The following is a 21,644-nucleotide window of genomic DNA, read 5'->3' as shown; positions in this document are numbered from 1 at the left end:
AACTGCAATGGAAACCAGGTGATGACGCGGTATGTACTAAAACCTCCCAGAAACATCTCAATACTTGTCTGCACCCAAGTATAAGAGGCTTTCCTTGCCAGTAATGTTTGGATAACACTCATATATCTATTTTGATTAAAAAAATTATGTACTAAGTATAGGGGGCTATTCCTTGGATAATATGATTCCTTCGATTAAAAATAATATCTAGTGCAGGGAAAATATGATATTAGTAAAACAACCAACATCAGTCGACGTGATGTTTGAAATGACTTATCGCGAGAGGAAAAACTACGTTTTCGACACATATCATCGATTAATGGAAACGGAGTCATTTCGCAAGTCTTTTGTCGACATTTAGAAAATAACGCAAAAATTTTGGCAAATCTGCAATAGAAACGCAGCTACTGTTTGTGCTGCAGACATTAATGACACGTCAGATTTTGTAGGTGTTGTTAATATTTGGTGTTATTAATGACAGATGATACATTCATTACGTTGAAGTTGGAAGCACAATGGGACCACAGTGCCATGTAAACATTGAAATAATTGTAAAATTCCAAATTAATTGCATCAACTTTACTACTAATTGATTTACTTTTGATTAGTCTTATAAACATCACAGGAAATGTAATTAAACTTAGCAGTCCAAAAAAAGTATCTGGTTAAAGAATAATTGTGTCTACAACACTGAATATGATCCAGGTGAAGCAGTCATCAGCTTAATTTCCATATCTCCAGAGACCTCTCAGTTTGATTGACAGCTCTCTGTTTCCACACTGGGGTGAGCAATTATCAGTCCTGCATATTAAGAGTTCCCGAATGTGTAGCATGGAGTTTATGGAGTGAATCAGTATGTTGTAGTGATGTATATTTGAGTGGTATGTCATCTAAAGACATAATGAGAGTTAGGAGTGAGTGACCCATTTCACCAATTCAATCGCTGGATGACATCATCACTGTTGACATCACTTTTAGTAATCATCTCACACCCTAATCGAGTCAGAGAAAAGGCATGAAATAAAAAAATCACCCAAAAATCTACATTTTGTTATTATTTATTCACAATGATGTCATTTTAAATGACTTTGTTTCTTCTGTGGAACACAAATGGAGAAGTTTTGATAAATATTCACACTGCTTTTTATCGCAGGATGAAAACATATGGAGATCTCAAAGGGCAAAGTACTTTTATGATTTGTTTATATCGGGGCATAGCAGGAATTTTTAAAGTGGGGGACAGCTCTCTGGTGATGTGACCCTCAAAGACCAAACTAATTATGTATGTTATAAACAAAGTAAATACAAAATTTCATACTAATATAATAAATATTATATAGAATACCATTTGGTTGCTATTTTTGTGCTATCAAAAAAAAAAATAACTGCAAGATTTGGGAGTTTGAGACCTCTGTGGACATCTATGCTTTTTTGTGACCATACCTAGTTCTTACCAATGGGTTCCATTGCATTGTATTGCGTCACTCACGTCTATTGTAGACTCGTTGTAAGTTCACATCATGGCATTGTTGAAATTCGATCGGGACATAACACTTACAGTGTGTGTTTCAAAAAAGGACGTAATTGTCCTGTTTTTTTTCTGGGGTGCATTTAACAGGTCCCCAAAATCTCAGAAAGAGTTGTGAATAAAATAAATCTTAAGAGCAACAGGAGATTTGAAGCTCATGGCACCAGAGATGTTTTGTCTTGTCTCATTTGTGATTTGCTGAATGTTAGAAGTCTCAAATTTAAGTAACACACCAGAGATCACAGCTAAAAATTTGGCATCGGGTCAAAAAAGTGATGGGGAAAGAATTACTTTATCTTAAAGTATGGCTGCTATGTCCCTGGATTCAATACATCAGCTCATATTATGGCAGGTTTGGTGTGAATGACATGAAAACACATGATTTTAAATTTTGACACGGCACGTCTTGATGTACCATATTTAAATGTTTCCAGACACAATTAAAAAACCTTAAGAAAACTTGAAATTGTGTACAGGAGTCTTATGAGCAGATATTTCTCTTCTACATTGTTTAAATACACACTATATATTATATATAGTCAGGTTACACTAATTGTACTTTTCTACTTGTATTTATTGGGGTTGTAGATTTGGGATATCTGTTCTGGATTCACACTAACCAAGAAATCATTCAGTATCAAATGCAATGACTCCATCCTTTTGCTGTTTACACAAACATACACATGGACCTGGTATTTCTTTAATTATTATTTCAATTTTCACAACTACGTCATCAAATTCTACAGATGTTTTATGTTTGTATGTATTTTTTCCGTGGTTACAGTTTTTCAGCATGTCCCTTATACACATATTCCATGCTGTTAAAAAGTCCCTAGAAAGTGAGACATGATCTGAATGTGTGTAATAGCTGCATTATAACATTGTTATAATGCAGCTATTACAGCCAGAACAAAATGCCAAATGCAGAATTGGGCAATAGTGAATGTTGTCATTTAAATAATGAAACAGAAATCTGTTTGGGAGGCAGAGAGGGGACCAAGTGAGTAAGTGCAAGAAAAAGAAAGAGCGAAAAATACAAAGAAAGTGTATCTGGAAGACACCCCCAATCTCTCTCTTTCTCTCTCTCTCTCTCTCTCTCTCTCTCTCTCTCTCTCTCTGATTCACTTGGAAGTATGCGTTAGCCCTCATAAAATATTAATGTTGGTTGTGCTCAGAGCCATAATTGCCATCTCAGCCCCTGAATAATTTATGCTGCTGTGCTGTTCGCACCATACAGGAATATGGCACAGGCAGCCATGGCGGCTGTTTTGCATTTAGTAACCAAATTAGATTACCTTTACTCAAAAACCTCTCCCCCTCTTCCCCACAGTTTGCTCTTTTGGAGCAGATTTATGTATCATCCCTGAAATCGTACATTTTAGGAAGCGTTAATGGATTTGGTAGAGCTGAATGTTTAAAGCAAAGCCAATGAGTATGAACACTTAATAAAATAAAAATATTAAGTATCAAAATATAATGACTTACTAAAGTACCCACTTAATGCAGGACAAGAGCATATATTGTTACTATTGTTTTATGCCTGGCTTATATTTCACTTCGTCACACTTTACTATTTTTGCAGCTGTAAGTGTGTGTTTTGTTTATTTTGTGAAATTCCAGATGTTGTGCAATTCCACAAAATTGTTCACATCTCTATCATTTGAGTTTTGTGCATATATATGGGAAAATATAGGCAAACAGATAGTCCCACCTTCAATTTACAACATAGGCTGCGCCCCTCACATAGACAGAGTAATGTTTTAAAGCCCCACAGTATTTGCAATCTTAACAAACTAAGTACTGTATATGGTTTGGGACAAAACCTTTACGCTGAACCCAATGAATAGACTATACTATAAAGATCCTCAGTGAGCAGACCACACGGAAAACAACCCAATGTGAGCTCACACACGTCCAGTGTAAATCCTGCTCCTATATTTTCAGCAGATTCGTGTTGTTTGCAGTATCCTACTGTTTCTCTCTTGGAGTCATCAGTAGTGAAGTGCTTTGATCTGTAGTGTTATTGAAAGGGTCACAGGGGTCTATGAGTTAGCTCATGTAAGTGAGTACAGTCCCACCACACTCGACTATTCCAGTAATTGGGCCTTATTGCAGTGCCTTTAACTGAAGACGACAGTAAGGACCTATCAATTATGAAAGTGTAGGGTGACTCCAAGTGTGTGTGCATGTGTGTGTGTGTGTTGATCCACACAAATCTGAGAGCTCTCTGCTGTATAACTGGACTTGTCAGGCGAAATTACGTTAAAATATTAATCTTGATACTAACCTGACGTTTATACAAGCGTATATTAAAATAGACATATACACTCTGTGTGTCCACAGTGGCCCAAAAATGATGTAGAAATTAAGCTGCACTTAAAAATGTATATCATTACATTACACTGCAAAAAATGACTTTTTTACTTTGTATTTTTGTCTTGTTTGCAGTACAAATATCTCAAAAGTCTTAAATAAAGATGATTTTTCTTGATGAGCAAAATGACCTAAGAATATAAGTCTAGTTTACAGACAAATAATATACAATTTAAGTCAATTTAAACTTAAAACAAGCAAAAATATCTGCCAATGTGGTGAGAAAAAAATCTACAAATAAGTTTTCCTTTTTCTTAAACACTTAATTTAAGCAAAATTTTCTCACCCCATTGGCAGATAATTTTGCTTGTTTTAAGCACAAATTCACTTGAATTGTATAGTTTTTGTCTAAAAACTAGACTTATTTTCTTAGGTCATGTTGCTCATAAAAATACATCTTGATTTAAGAATTTTTAGATATTTGTACATAAAACAAGACAAAAACACTAAGTAAGAAAGTCATTTTTTTTGCAGTGTACAAGAAAATAGGTGATTGACATCTGCTATCAAAAGAGAAGAAAATGATTGGTGATGCTCTGTGTTTACATGTAAGGATTACACATTTACATTACATGCATGCATTAGGCAGACACTTTTGCACAAAAGTGATCTACCGGTGCTGTTAGTTTGCTTTACTAGTTTAGCTCAGGAAAGCTTGAGAAACCATACGTGATGAAGATGCTGTGTGACATCGTATTGTAGTCAGCGTGTGTGTTTGATAAAGACTTGATTCAGTATAACATATTCTGTGTCATATTGACCAAAATGTGCCAATGCATTATCCACTTACAGTATGCACACGATGTTTCAGTGCCAATCAGAGCAGCTGGTATTGCACCGTTACAGCTCTAATGCCTGTCTATGAGTAAAAAGTTTGTTTTTGTGCCTGTGAATGTGCTGGCTTTTCTGCTTATGAGCATGCATGACTATGAGAGAGACAGTCGCGACTGAATAAGTGTCTGTGTGTTTCTGTCTTTGAATCAGTAAGCTGTCTTAGCAGTCTTTCCCTGCGTGACAGATGAGAGATTCACATTTCAGCACATTGCCTGTTGCTGTGTACTGTGAATGCTTATACAAATAAAAGTTTCTCTAATGGTTCTTAAGTTCAGCAAAGAGGTATCTTGGTGTATTTCGTCTGTATGTATATATATGGTTTATTCATTGAAGGTTCTTTAGGTTAAATCAGATCGCCATATTGTTTCTGAGGGAAAAGTCTGTCATCATTTACTCACTCTCAAGTTGTTACAAACAACTTGTGGGTAAGTAAATGGTGAATTTTTATTTTGGGATGAACTATCCCTTTAAAACTATTGGATACATGATAAGAAATGTATACAAAATGCACACTTAGGATAATCGACCATAAAAACTGATATTGTTTGTGGAGGCCCAGTGATGTGCTCTCTACACTCTTTAAAAGGTACATGAAGTTTTCACTGGGTCGGTATCTTAAAAGGTGCATACTGGTACCTCAAAGGTACATATCTGTACCACAATGCTACATATTAGGAGCCTTTTAAAAGGTATCGTCCCAGTGAGAGTGTACAATGAGAATACAACCTGCCTCTATAGCAAGAGAAATATGGTTGTTTAAATGGTGATAAAAATCCCCTTGATATGTCCCACAATAATTTAGTTATTCAATTGGAAAGATGTCAACATAGAAACTAAAAAAATATTGAATTGGGTCTTCAAAATACCCATACACACTGAAGAACTGATGCAATGTTTTTTTGACAGAGCTCACAAAGGTTCTCCTGTGGCATCAGACTGATATTCTGCATCTATTGGTTCACCTATAACCCTTCATATCTTTTCTCTTACAGGTTTTTCCTGAAGTTTTTCCTCAAATGCAATCAGAACTGTCTGAAGAATGCAGGAAACCCACGGGACATGCGACGCTTTCAGGTAAACCGTTCATCATTTTATTTTTTATTTTACTCTCCATTCAGTATTGCGTCCATAAACTTTCGGTCTGTTTTTACTGATCTAAATTCAGTTTTCATGACTTCAGAGTATTGGCCAGCATCGTACCAGCTGCAGATGTGAGGTCACATTTTATGATCTTTTTGTTTATGTTTTGATCAGCGTTAATGGTTTTGCAGCATTGAAAGTCATTTTGTCCACATTTATTGTGTAAGATATTCTTTCATCCGCCTGTAGTTCTTCAGTGTTGGACTATGTTAAAATCTGCCTATAAGCCTGTAAACATACTCGATTGCCCAGCAGTGTCACTCACACGGTGCACGTGTGCAAACATTGAGTAAACAACCTATCATTGCTTTGCAAGAAACACAAGACCTTGACCTCCAGTTTTTCGTTGGAATGTGACCTCCTTTCTGCTTTCACAAGCGCGCACACACACACAAAACTTTCTACTGCTTATTGTTCACACACACAAGCCTGAAATCAACACCTACCCTACATACATTTCTGCTGGATATTCGGTTTTACTCTGAAGTTATATGTCTTTTTAAGGCAGCACCTATTTACACTAGTACAAATAACGATAGATGCTTTTACACCAAGCGTCTTATTTACAGTAGGTAAAAATAAGTTTTATTTAATAAATAAAATTATTACATTTGCAACAATTGTAAATAGTAATTATATTTTATTTATATTGGCAGATACAATTTATACTTTAATATTTTAATAGATTAACAGTATGCAATGATAACATTACAGAGTGTAAATTAATCTTTTTTTTTTTATTAAAATTATTAAATGGATGCTGCATTATTGGGAGAATAAACATTTCATTTACTTCCACTTTTCAGACATTTTCTTCATTATTATTAAAAAAAAGTCAGATTCGAGACAGATTCGAACCAAAAGACAATTCCCTGAGCCATACGCTCTATAGTCTGTGCAACTGAAGCATTTGATTTCCATGTTTTTTTAAACTTTAGTGCTCCAACCAGAGATTGGTAGGGTTAGTTAGTGTAAATAGTTTCACCAACAATGCCCTAGTGACAGCTTGGGACATTTTTGACCCATTTTTCTTCACAGTACAGCAATTTGAAAAGCTCTATAGCAAAGTTGAAATAGCGAGCTCTGAGGAAAATGTTTTTCCACTTCATGGCTTTATTCGGCTAACGGTTGTTTTCGTGAAAACCATTTACCAAAATCTCCAGCTGTTTTGGCTGTGTTTTGATGTGTTGAGGTAAGATGTTATACTCAGCAGCTGTCTGTTTAGTGCTTTCATTTACACTGCACTATAAGTGAGCATGCAGTCATTGTGTAATTAACAGCAGAACGCAGTCGTATTTTACACGGAGAGTATGAAGGAATGCAGAGAGATTTCCCATCACACAATACAGTTAAATTCTTATCACATGCTTATGTAGTGCTGTGGCTGATCATATTTCTTGGAAAAGATGTGGTAACACTTTACTTGAAGGGGTGTTTGTAAGACTGACATGAGACCTTCATAATCATGACATGACACATGTCATGAACATGAAGGAGATTTTATGCACGTTTATGAAAACTGTCATTAATATTCATTCAATTATGCCTTTTTTAATGCAAAGATGACATTGTTTGAGATGTCTTTGTCCAACATTGAATATTACCAAGACAACATAACTGACCACTTTTTACCAGTGATACAATATAATATGTCATTAAAATGTCATTAAGTGTTAATACTCAGTCATAACAGCGTCATGAATATTTTTCTTGACCTCAACTGCAGTGGTACAAATATAATTTGTCATTAAAATGTCATTAAAGGAATAGTCTACTCATTTTCAATATTAAACTATGTTATTACCTTAACTAAGAATTGTTATTACATCCCTCTGTCATTGGTGTGTGTGCACGTAAGCACTGGAGCGCGCTGCGACACTTCGATAGCATTTAGCTTAGCCCCATTCATTCAATGGTATCAAACAGAGATAAAGTTAGAAGTGACCAAACACATCAACGTTTTTCCTATTTAAGACGAGTAGTTATACGAGCAAGTTTGGTGGTACAAAATAAAACGTAGCGCTTTTCTAAGCGGATTTAAAAGAGGAATTATATTGTATGGCGTAATAGCACTTTTGGGAGTACTTCGACTCGGCGCAGTAACACCCTCCCTCTCCCATTATGAGAGGGAGAAGGGGAGCGGACTTTTCAGGCGAGTCGAAGTACTCCCAAAAGTGCTATTACGCCATACAATATAGTTCCTGTCAATATAGCACGTGTCATGTCACGATTATGAAGGTGTCATTTTAGTCTTATGAACACCCCTTTAAATAAAGTGTTATCAAATCTTTATTCCTCAATATTATATATATATGGACCCAAGACAATTGTTGCCATACAAATATAGCATCACTCGCCATATATACTGAATTTTTTCCTACATAACCTGAAATATGTTGCCCCACATTGGTGCTCTTGATAGCATGTCCAATAGAGTCATTTGATTTTTCCTGCCCATCTTTGTTAAATAGATTTGTGTCATTTGTGTGAGAGAGAGATAGAGAGATTATCCCTCACACTCCTCTCTTTGCCAATTCCTTTTCTTTTTGAAGAGGCAAAATTCCTCTCAGAGCTCAACAGCAATTGAAATAAGAGGCTCTATGGGCAGGGGTATGGGGGGTCTCCATGGCTTAAGAGGGTCTGTTTGTGCCACTCATAATGAAAACCTCAATTACTTATTACCTTCTTGTCATTGTCTCAGGGCGCTCGAGTGGTGCTTGCTTTTTAATTGAATTAATCTGAGCCAACCTCTATCAGCAGTCATTCAGAGAGTGCAGTGCATTGTGGGATAGACAGAGAGATGTGTTTACACTTGTGTGTAAATTAGTGTACAGAACGAAAACGATTAGAGACGCCTATAGTGTTTGAAGTACTGCTGGCAGTGGGATTAGTTATGCATTACATGCCACAATATCCCTGTGTATACAATTTTATTAACATGCCGATGTGTGTATTTAATTTTTACAATATAGACACAACAACTATTCTATACATTTCTGAAACATGTTTGCTGGAGTCTATCGAGTCAATGTCAATTTTAAGTTTAGTCAATGCTGTACATTTGGGACAGGACTACCTGGCTAACCAGTGAAAATTGGTGGTGGTGCATACATTTTCCCAATTTAATACAAATTGTACAAATTGTACAATAACAAAACTGAATGTAAAAATGTTTTTGATGTGTGCCATCTAAACCCTGTGTTGCTTTTATAACAGGTGGTTGTTTCGACAACAGTAAGTGTAGAAGGACACGTGCTGGCTGTTTCAGACAACATGTTTGTGCACAACAACTCCAAACATGGCAGAAGAGCCCGGAGACTAGACCCGTCAGAGGGAACGCCGTCATATCTGGAACATGGTAAGTTATTGTTTTAAATCAATTCATTCTATAATTATAATTCATTCTAGCAAAATGGTTCATTCAGGCAGTTTGCAAAATGAACAAGAAAATATGAAAAATCAAATTTATTTGCGTTATCACATTATTATAGCCAACATAAAAATAATAGATGTGTAGATAAAATACAATCCACCTTATTTTTAACCCTCAGATGTTTCTTTCCACAAAGGGTTCAAATAAAAAAATAAAGATTTTAAAGATATTTATTATGGCTTATGGCTAAAGATGAAACTGGTTTTCCACAATAAGAAATAAAGAAATTCTATCATTAGAAAGAGAGATAGAGAGAGAGGTAAGGTTGACTATTGGGTCAACATGTTCACACTGTCTTATGTTGTGATGAAATATGCTGTAAGCTTCTGCAAGTCTCTGACAATAACCACACACACGCACAAGTTCACATTTTATTAATAGTGTGATGCTACAAAATGTTAAACTCTATCCAGTACGTGTGAATGAGTTTGTGAGAGATAACGCTTTGCTGTCAGAGGCGTTTGTGAGCTTTGGCCCTTTAAGTCATTTCTCCAGTGGTGCGAAGAGAGTAAAAGATGAAGCAGGGATTAATTAAAGCACTAACCTGTGTCCTTCCTCATTCCCACCCATCCCTCCATTTGCAGACATGACTGTGTTGGGCTTTAATGAATGAAGAGGATTAAAATTAAATCCATCTAAATATAATTGTATGCCCTAACAAAAAAATAATGTATCAAAGAATCAAATAATAGTAGTGAATGATAACCATAGTATGGCTCGTATAGTATGGTTATTACATGATGCTTTAGGGATGGCACAATATTACTATGGTACATGGCCAAACATTTATTTTACAATCCTGTTGTACAGGTAGGCTAGTATGTATTTACTGGGTAACTGTGTTGTTATTGGGTATTAGCCCTAAACCTAACCTTATCCAAACCTTACCCATTTAAATACATTTACCAGTATTTTGTTGGGTAAATACACTTATTTTAAAACTAAAGGGTAACTTAAACATTTTGATTGTACACTGCTTACATGAACAGGTGCCTTATGGGTTAAAACCCTGAAACTTGAACCTCACTTGTGACTGGCAGTATTGGGGGTAACGCATTACAAGTAATAAATGTACACATCAATATTTTAGTTACTTTTTAAAAAAAAGTAGTGCAAGTTACTTTTCATTTTAATGAAAAAATTATGTACTGAATTAAACTGAACGTAGTCATGTTGAATAACACACTCTACAGTATGCATGTGCACCTGAGTGGGACAATTTGAGTCAAAAATGGAGATGGCAGGCCATTTTTGCAATGGAAGTATGCAATTTTTAAATGCAGATCTTCTCAGTCATAAAAACACCTGCAAGGCCTGAAAGAGATTATGCCTCATCCAAATAAGAAAAAGTAACACAAAAGTGACTTAAAAAGTAATGTAAGTATTACTTTCCATGAAAAGAAACTAAGTAACGCAATTAGTTACTTTTTTGGGGAGTAACTTAATATTGTAATGCATTACTTTTAAAAGTAACTTTCCCCAACACTGGTGACTGGTTTGAATCACTCAGCACTGACTTTAGAGGAGTCTTAGCATGAAAATCTGATTTCATTTTTAAGTGCTATTATTGAGACCCAAGTGCTCCTATTAACCTAGGAAATGTGAAAAAAAACAATAACTTTGTTTTGGTAAACAATTCTCTGCAAGCATGTGAAAGATTAGGTCATTCAGATTTCACCTGTTTTGTGACATGGGTAGCAAGGCCAATTACAATAATACTGCCCATTAATCTCTACTATCCAACCACAGCACTGCCATTAAGTGCATAGAGAAAAAGAGAGAGAAAAATAATTGACAGCACAATTGAGTTTCAATATCAACAAACCACCATCAGCTCATTTGCATTTTAAGGGACACACCCAAAACGGCACCTTTTTGCTTTACCTACAAAATGGGAATTAACATGCTATAATAAATTATCTGTTTGGTATTTTGAGCTAAAACTTCACATATGCACTCTGGGAACACCAAAGACATATTTTACATCTTTAAAAAAAATTCATAATATGACCCCTTTAAATCGGTTTGACTTTTGCATATTGCTAAGCTAAAATGTGGTCATTTGTTGGCGATTCTTATTAAGTTGCAAAACATTCTGATATTTCATTGACTTGTGCCTAATCGTGAATAATCCCTTTTGGCAGACACTGCAAATTAAAAGCTTTTTTAGATTTTTTATTCTTAACATTCATAATTTTTTATTCGTAACATTGTCTGTGTAAGTTCACCTTGAAAACCTGCTGACGAAACGCGGCTGAAAACTCTGCCCTCAATGCCACATCCATCACAGTGGATTTCTGATGACTGACTCTTTGCTTTAATAATACATGTCTAAAATTGTCTCAGACTGCCATTTCTAGCTCATTCGCCACAAAATAAAAAGCTTTTCATTGCTCGTAAAAAGCAAAAATCAGTAATTTCTCCTCAAAATGGTGTTCGTTTTTAATTACTCGTTAGTTTTATGTCTGTAAAGTCACTCGGTGGCAATTTAGCATGCGCTAGCTTTTCCAAAGACCATCTGCGCAAGACCAAACTTACGTTGACGTGCTGTAAAGCCACTCTGTGTCGATTTAGCCCTCGCTAGCCTTTCCAAAGACCATCTGCACATAACCAAACTCTGACGTGCTTTACAAAGAAGCTTGAAGCATTTATCTTGACGTTCAGCGAATCCAATCAGTGTCCCGTTTAGACTGTCAAGGATTTTGATGTCCGGGGAAATTTGTTGGATCTGGATGGGAGAACAGAACATATGATGGTGGTGATTTATGGTCGTGGATGAATATGGTGTGATAAGCTGAGATGGTCCCTTGGGGTCTCTGGCCGCGTGCTGGTGGAATCAAGCGCTATCAGGCGGTCTGTTCGCATTTGGAAAGAAGACAGAAAGTACAGATTTACAGTTTGTGTTGACTGTAAGCCTCTGTTATCATTTTTTGGACAGGGTTTCAGTCCATTGCGTATCAGATGGGTATGCTCGAGAGATGGCCGTCAACAAGTTTAATTAGTGGCGCTTGTTAAAATTTTTGGGTTTTGCAAGAGTAACATATACAGGCAAAATAAATCTTATAGGTTTACATTGTGGTTTTAAAATTACATGAGATTTACTTTGGGGTGAACTCTTATAACATGTTTTGAAATGTAAAACATGGTTTATATGTATATTTTTCCCACAAACTGAATTATGCAAATTTGGCTTCTGATGTAATAGGATTTATGCTGTACTGGATTGCTATTTGCACTGCCTACTTAAGAAAGTTGGTGCATATTAATTTATGTGATGCTATAAATTACAATTGTCATAGATAAGATTTTAAGGGACTTTGAACTGACCTCAGATCAGGTCTGAGAAGTTTGATTAAGAAAACAGCTGTGAAAATGAACTCGGATAACACAACAGTGGCAACAGAGCATAGTGTATATACAGTATAACAACTGGATGTATTTATATCCAGGAGCTGAAGATGTGTGTGTGACCCTAGATCCTCCAGCCTACAGCATTAAATGAGTTTGTATAAAAGAGAAATCAGGTGAAATGGCTCAGCTGAAACCATCCCTGTGGAAGACTGTGGTTTCTCCCTCCCAGAGCATCGAGCGCAAACCCTGGGGACACTGAAACGAAATGCAATCTGTCCATGGTGTGCACCAATGTACTGTGTCTGCCATAAACCTTGTGTAGGGACTAATTCTGTGTCCTCTGAATTGTTTACTGTATATAACATTTGTGAATGTAGTGTTATATAATATATACATTTATAGTATATTAATAATTTGAATAGTAATAATTATGGGTGCACCAAAAAGCTTTTTATCAGCAGATTTTTTTAAAACATCAATAATTGTTGTAAAAACGCATACATTTTTACTGTGTGGTTATTTTGAATAAGGTGACAGAATAGCAGTTTGCACATCTAGGACTATGACATAATAATTTGAAACAACACCATACGAAAAATCATTATATCGCTATCGGTAGATCTCATTCTACATAATCGAATATCGGTATCGGCACAGAAATTTTATATATGTGCATGCCTAGCAGGCCTGCAAAATATATCCTAAATAATGCATAAACCAATTTGAAATAGTTTACAATAACTGAACAAATGTAATTCGTCATTATGTCTTTTACATATTTTAATGCATTCACTTGATTTTACAAACTTACAAACCGACAATCGCACTAGCAAGCTATCGCAGGTGTCTTCAATATCGTGCACAATTTTTATTTAGTATTGAGAAAGACATTATAGTCATAATTAAGTACAGACCCATTTATGAACAGTACTGTGGAATGGGGCATACACACCAAACGCGAGTACTCGATTTGTGCGAGTAGATTACATACAAAGTCAATGCAAAGATATGATCAGAAGCGTCCTCGCGCGGGACAATGCCAATGACTCGAATTGGGTTGCGCGATTGCTGCGAAAATGCGCTATTCACCTCAAACACGCCTTTGCGCAAGTTGAAAATATTCAACTCAAGTGAAAAATTTGCAAGACACAAAGTTAAATCCCGCGAATAATCTAGAGCGAGCAACGCGATGCTACGCATTTGGTGTGTACGTAGCATAAGACCTCAATGTAAATGAACAGATCTAACAAATTCACTGCAATGAATTTGACTTCCTTGTTCTACTAACAAGAGAAATATTGTTAAAGAGGCTCATAGAAAAAAGATACAATGTTACAAGCAAAAATTGATGAATAAAATAGATCATCAATGTAGTTACTGCTTTTGCTCAGCTTTAGTTGCATGTACTTGCCTATCCAAGAATAATTACTCAAACGTTTGTTGCCCTACGTCTGTACCTCTGTTTTGTGCTTTTGTGTTTCACTTGTGAGACTTTGTACTTTGTATTTGTGTGTGTGTGTGTGTGTGAGCAGCACGGTGAGCAGATGGCTCAGTGAAAGCCACAGAAAGTTTAATCCTATCAGATGGATTCATGCGTCTCCATCTGCTTAATCCAGCTACCATTTCAGTCTCCGCCAAAAAACCTCCACTCACGCCAAGATTACCGGCACAGATTGCACCTCATCTTTCACACTTTACCACCCCAACCCAAAGCCAATGGACGTGTGCGTGTGGTGGGGGGTTCGCTCTCCAGGATTTCTTTCTTTCTATCATCTGACACAAGCATGACATGTAAAAAGAGAAGATTAACATGTGTTTACGGGAACATGAGAAGTTGTTCTTTTCAGTAATCTAAAGCTGTTTGTGATTAGGATTTAGAGATGTTTTTCATATTAAATAAAAGGAATGAATGTAAATACTGGCCACGGATTAAGCTGTTGACCTATGAGGTTTAAAATAAGATCTAATAAAAAACTAATAATTGATTGTTTTATTGCTCAGATTATTTATAATTTTTTTTAAAGAATCAATGGAACTAAAATATAAAAAATAGTTGATTATTGATAATTGATAATCTTTACAAATAGTTTCATAAAATCTCTCATTGGTAGCCGCTCATGAAAGTCGCTTATCATTTGCATGAATTTTCTCAATTTTGTCGTATAGCTGAACACGTCCACTTCCTGTCACCAATGGTCACTGTCGTTCTTGTTGCCCCGTTTCCATTGAAATGAATGAGATCATGTCACTCTGCCCTTGTCTCAGGCGTTGTGCACGCGGCTTAACAGTGTTTTTGAGCTGTAATTAAATGTCAACATGATCTCACAAAGTTCCGTGGTATAGTCACGGAAAATTTTGCTCATTTATCCGCGTCATTGTCACGGATCTCCGCATTTTTCCGTGTCCGTACCACAGACTTTCTTTTCCGTGTCAGTTTTACGTGTTGGTTACTCAAGTGTTTTTCCTATTTTTAAACAATTTTCGCATGGGTTTGAGAATTTATTTGCAAGACTTTCTTTTCTTTGAAATCATTTTTGATAGGAAACTAGTTGACATAAAATAAAAATGTTCAATGGCAATGACAAGATGCAATAGAGGTATTTTAATTACATTTTTATATTGCCATTGGTTTAATGGGTTGAAAAGTTAAAGTATTGATAGAAAGTAACAATTTACAATACAAATTTTGTATCTTTTTTTCAATTTAATTACTTTCTGGACTCGGGCGGACTCGACTTGGACTCGGCCTTTAAGAACTCGGACTTGATTCCAACTCGGACCCTCTTGGACTCAGACTTGGACTCTGACTTGATGTTTAAGGACTTGGTCTTGACTCGTACTCGACAAAGGTGGACTCGGACCCAACTCTAGATGTCACTTTAACTATTGGTTTATAAAATTTTTTAAACAATTGTCGCCTGACGTTAGGGTTAGATTTGGGTTTGGGTTAGGATGTCATTTTATGTAACAGAAAGTCGTTCTCACCCCAACCCCACACAAAATTGGGAGGAGAAAATATGAAAAACAATTGAGTAACCAATACGTGAAACTGACACGGAAAAGAAAGTCTGTGGTACGAACACATAAAATGCGAAGGTCCGTGACAATGACACGGATAAATTAGCTAAATATTTCGTGACAATAACACGGAAATTCTTGAGATCAGGTTGTTAAATGCACATGTGTATGTATCTTATGTCATCATTTATAATGCTTTTTTGCAAGCTATCACTTTCTTGGACCTGATAGCAACAGATATTCCACTCCTATAATCTCTCCGTCTTCTAATTCCAGCACTATTCACATCCTCAATGCTCCCGGGTACAACGTCTCACTGTAGCCTAATGTGAACCAAACAGTCGTGCTGGCGGTCACAACCCTATAGTCTCTTTATATCCCATTACTGCGAATGACTCTTTGGCATTTGAAAGCTAAATGCAGGTAAACGCTGGCTGGTTAAATTGCTTTCTTTGCCCCCTGCTAGCGCTAGACTCTTGGTCTCGTGAGGGGAGCAGACAGCTCTAATAAGCAAACTGACCTTTCTCCCTGGTGGTCCCTTTCTCGCTCAGTCACACATCCACGGACGCCATAGAGAGCAACAAACAGAACACGCTAGACGTGCTGGTGCACCTCGACGCCCGGTGACAAAAACACGTGTTTCATACAGCGGGAGACCTAAGGTGGTCTAAGAGTCTTTATTTTCGCCCAAATCACCAAATTCGTGTTTGTTTCTATGCAGTGGGGTCAACCAAATTTAGATTGTATTTACTATAATAAATTTGAAGTATGAAATTATTATTAATATATTCTGGTTTGGCAGAACAAACTGTTTTTGCAGTGTTTTCTGTTCTGGTACTCTGATATCATGCCATCAATTCTTAATGGCAACTCCAGTTAAAAATTGTTCATTTTAATCACTGTACCCTTAAAATCTTAATCTTTATACATCAGCTCAGGAATTGTGTTGGACAGGAATGGTACAAGTATAAAAATCTTTGTTTAATGCCTAATATGTGCTACGAGAGCTGTGAAAACCACCAACACTTTTCCAGGGGCGTCTGTTACGGGACTCTTAGTTAGATCCAGCTGTGTGAGTTTTCTCTGTGACATTTGTATGTTTTTGGTTTCCTGTTCTGACCAAGAGGTGTCAAGACTTTTCTCAGACGCTAGAAAATAAACCACGTTAAGAATCCCACCTTTAACCCCACTTTAGCCTAAGAAAGGCTGCATTAAATGTTAATACCCTTCTGGTCTTACCAATTGGGAAATTAAAAACAAAACTTATATCATCAAGCAATGGTACGTTGGATAGACTGTGAGATGTACAAATATTTAAACTCTTTTTAATCACTTTCTTCTTTCTTTCACCATTGTTTCGTCTCATTTCTTGGAGCAGCCGCACCGTGTATCAAAGCCATCAGTCCCAGTGAAGGCTGGACAACAGGGGGTGCTACTGTCATCATCATTGGAGACAACTTCTTTGACGGACTGCAGGTCATCTTCGGCACCATGTTGGTCTGGAGCGAGGTTAGTTTTGAATGACATTTCTGACTATACATTCAGTTATATGCGGTATATACGGGTGTGCCTCATAAGTCTTGAAAAGTGAAGCTGCTGGCTCTTTGATCGCCCCCTGGTGGCTGGCTGCAGTACTAGTCATAAACCCCGCCCTCTCCATTCAAACAAATGGGACTCTAAATAAAAAAATATTTACACTTCCAATAAAAGTTTCCGAAAGGTGGTTCAGATAGTTGATATCACGCTGATATATGTTCAATTTTTCTTTTTTGTGATGTGTTTTATTTTAGCTAGTAATTTGATGCTATAGAAACTGAGCGTGTCGTTATGATTGGCGTGGTTGAATTGGTCGCGCGAGCGTTTGGGCGAAAGTTTGATACAGCGGCTCCGCCTCTGGCTCCACGGACGATTCCTTCTGCGCATGCCTTGGCTCCAAACTAACATTTTTACGTAACATGGCAGCGACCATGGTCCGACATTTTTATCTTCAATTCATTACATTGGGGGGGGGGGGCAACGTTGCGTCGTCCATCTTTTTTTACAGTCTATGGGTACATACAGTAAAAATAAGAAATGTTCATTTAAAAAAAAATTGTCCAACAAAAGCAAGTAAAGTTATTTGGCTTAACACAAATTTAATTGACTACATGAATTTCAAACACATTAACTTAACTCGTAAGAACAATCCTCCGGCTTATGTTCAGATAAATCAATTTGATTTTGTGGAAATAGGTGTCATCATTTTATTAAGCTTTTTTTTAGTGCAGACCCATAGTGTTAATTATATATTAATATATAATCTTGACTGAATTTAAGCAAGTTACTTTATGAAGTTTCTTAATGATTTGATGTGTGATAGTTTTAACGGTAAATAATTGATATTGCACAGCTCAGGTGTTATACCCCCACAGGTATGCTAAAAATTCTATAAAACAACGAATAGTCTATTATTCCTTTTTAAATTCTTATAAAGCATTTTAGCGAAGCATTTCTCTTACAAATGGCCTGCCTAATAGAAGTCATCCTAAGCTGTTATTTAAATACATTATGTTAAACGGTTATATCCATCACATTTCTCAAGGCTGTCAAAGACACCCATTCTCATTTCAGAATACATTACCGACACGTTAGGCCGGCATTAAGCAGATGATTAAGTTACTGTGCTTAAGTGCTTACGAAATGTAATACTTTAAAAAGCTACTTAATTGTTTTGACATGTCTTTGTACAAGGAATCGAGACATTTAACGCCAGTTAACGGATGCACAAATCGCACATGCTCACGTATGGACACTATATAGTCACTACTACTGTAAGTGTTCATCATTGCCATCGACCCTGATGCACATTTTTTTTTTAAACTCGACAAGCCCCTTTGGTCTTTTTATGCTAAGTATTATTAGCTACCAAAGAAGCAGGCTAATGAATATGTGTGTGTGTTTTATGATGAACTACATCTGGTAACGATTTAATACAGTGTGCTGAAATCTCCCTATAGCCGTTCCTGTGGACCTCGTAACCTTTTAACCTTTACCTCCTGACCCCGTAACCTTCCCCTATAGGGGGCCTCGTTCCGAGCCATGCGGTTTCCCTTCAGCTGCAGTGCCATCAGGGATCTGATTACCACAGATAGCATCTAACAAGAGAGGAAGAGAATAGGAAGGACCAAAGCAGTTCTTTTTCCATAATTTTTCCCCTCCCATTCTTCATCTACCAAACACTGTGAAATCTGTATGCCGCCCTGGAATAGCACCATTCAGGAATTCATAACGTTTAGGAGAATCACTGTCTCGCTTCGGACTCATAGCACCCGCAATGTTTTCCTATAGCATGTGTGTACGTGATGTACAAATGGGCAGTTAGAGACAAATAGTCACTTAACAGGATCAGAAATAGCTTTGATTATCCCTTTGAGAGTATATATGAACTGGGATGAGCATAGCGATAGACTCGATTTCAACTCCCTCTGCTCTTTTAATTTTAAAGGTCACGTACGCACACTTCCCTTTCCAAGACCACATTCCCTCGTGTGTTTATTGACGACAGGGCTGAACACTGTGAACACAAATCCGTCTAGCTTTAGTGCATTGTTGTGTTGCCAAAATTTTGCCGTGATAGCCTTTATGTCAATGAGCTAAATCTCATAAGATGCTATTGTGAAACATAGACGTAAAATTGAGGTTGTGTTATATCTGAGAACGGTTTTACTGTGTTACAATAATGCATACCCTCAACAACATATAATTCATCCTCTATATTTGTCTGTTTTACTGTCCTTCACAGCTCATCACACCTCATGCCATCAGAGTTCAGACACCTCCGCGTCACATCCCTGGGGTGGTAGAGGTCACGCTTTCCTATAAGTCCAAACAGTTTTGCAAAGGCACACCAGGCAGATTCATTTACACAGGTAAGGCTCTTTATTCATTTCAGTTCATGTACACTCTCAGAAATAAAGGTACAAAAGTTGTCACTGGGACAGTACCCTTTCAAAAAGGTACACCTTTGTACCCAAAGAGTGCATATTAGTACTTTGAACTGCCAAAATGTACCTTTAAAGGAACATATTTGTACCTAAATGGTATATATTAGGACCTTTTTTAAAGGGTACTGCCCCAGTGACAGCTTCGTACCTTTATTTTTGACAGTGTAAGATAGAAATACTTTTGTCGTGTTCTTACATTCAGTGCATAAGAAAAGCTCAGCTAAGCACTTCAGTAAAAAGGATCCGGTTTTAAGTTTAATACTGAGCACCAGCTCTAACATGTTCCTTTTTGTTGTAGACACAATACATACAGTATGCGTAACAGGTGAAAAATCTTAATAATTTACATTTAAGGTGGAGCCAACCTATATCTATTATAGAGACTTTTGACTTTAGCAGTAACCAAATAATATTATTATGGTTTGTACTTTTAGTACGTTCAGGTCCTGGGAAGTTTGTGTTTACAAAACCAGAAATTGTTATTATAACATCCGGTTCATGCAATTTGGTTGGAGCAAGCTGGTGGTGTACCTCATCTTAATAAAAATGTGGGAAAAAATTACAACTTCAATTTAAAAAAACATATCAATCAAGTTTTTGTTTTACTTTAACTTAAGTTAAATATTTTTTTTTAATTGTTTTATAATTTATGTTCTCTATAAGTTAACTCATCTCTAGTCATAAGCTTAAAATAGCAGGTTTAATTAACTTGCATAACAAATTTGATTAAACTGTAAAAAGTGAAAATTGGATTGACTTTAGTTGGTAACACTTAAAAAATAAATTTTTGTCAACTTAAAGTGAGACAATTTAAGGTAAAAAAAAAACTTTTATTGGTAACACCTAAAAGTGAGAAAGTTTAAGTAACAAAAAATAAAGTAATATCAATTGAATATTTATAGCTTTATATAAACCTCCATATTGAAGCCATTTAAAAAGCCATGCAGCTTACACAGAACCCTTAATGCCCTTAATAATCCTTAAAACATATAAATATACAACCATGCACATCAATATAGTTATTTTGCATCTTTCAATAGGCATCACATATGAGCACATACCCCCATGCATTAAACTGTAAAGTACTGTGCAAAAGTCTTAGGCCAACCTGGCACAATTAGATTTGTTGTTTTTGCAATGGTATAGTGATCATAATTATTTCTCAGGAACTGCTGGATCTCTTCAATCTAAATGAATTTAAATCCTAATTTTCACAATGTGTTTAGTGACAAGAAAGGGTCAAACTAAATATTGACTGATGCCTGAAGAAGATATTTAGTTCTGACAATTGATTTGTTTTTCATTTTGTGCATATATTTTTAGTATTTTCTGTTTGTTTCTTAATAAAAAGAGTAAAAAATTTATATGAATGGACATTAAAACTTTGATCAAATAACAATGCTGGGGGTGGTGGGTTTTGCTGTAAAACGTTTGCAGTACTGTCTGTAGAACAGTGTGTGTTTTTACCATAAAATATTTATGCCTCTCTCTCTTTTATTCTGCATGTTCTGTTTAGTATTTATTTAAATCTGATCGTGATTCATTTTTTGTAAGGCAGACTCAGTATTTGTGTAATAGACTGTTAAAAACCTCTTAAACCCTGAGGACCCAGTCCCGGGTACAAAATTTCGTATTTTGACTCAAATAAAATATTCTTTTAATCTTTAATGGTCCATCATGGACCCCAGTAACACATATGAGATACTGTTTGAAAGCTTAGACCCTCTACTTTCTCCAGATATGCATCACTTTGAGAAATCTTTTACTGTAAGAAAGTTATTTACACTTAATTTACACTATCACCCCCCCCCCATAATTTTTTATATGATTTAATATTCACATATTTCATATTTTTCAAGTATGACAAACATGGGCAAGTCTTATATCAAATGAAAGCTCTCATTCTCAGGAATAAGGCTACAGTGTTATTTTTGTTCTATTATCAACACATATCCAACAATAGTTGAATGAATAATAAGGTAAA

General features: G+C 36.2%; 1 protein-coding gene across 2 annotated transcripts in view; it reads left to right on the top strand.

Moving 5' to 3' along the window:
- ebf1b (EBF transcription factor 1b) overlaps positions 1 to 21,644 on the top strand; it is a 139,509-nt gene that overhangs the window by 86,322 nt on the left and 31,543 nt on the right. For both annotated transcript variants that reach the window (XM_073871167.1, XM_073871166.1), the window contains exons 7-10: positions 5,728 to 5,809; positions 9,092 to 9,233; positions 17,056 to 17,186; positions 19,459 to 19,585. In XM_073871167.1, the coding sequence (XP_073727268.1) occupies positions 5,728 to 5,809; positions 9,092 to 9,233; positions 17,056 to 17,186; positions 19,459 to 19,585 (482 nt within the window). The remainder of the gene's footprint in view (positions 1 to 5,727; positions 5,810 to 9,091; positions 9,234 to 17,055; positions 17,187 to 19,458; positions 19,586 to 21,644) is intronic.

The sequence above is a fragment of the Misgurnus anguillicaudatus genome, chromosome 9, assembly GCF_027580225.2.
Source record: "Misgurnus anguillicaudatus chromosome 9, ASM2758022v2, whole genome shotgun sequence".
Lineage (NCBI taxonomy): Eukaryota > Metazoa > Chordata > Actinopteri > Cypriniformes > Cobitidae > Misgurnus > Misgurnus anguillicaudatus.
Note: the sequence above shows the minus strand (reverse complement) of the source record. Positions and strands in the feature narration are given on the sequence as shown.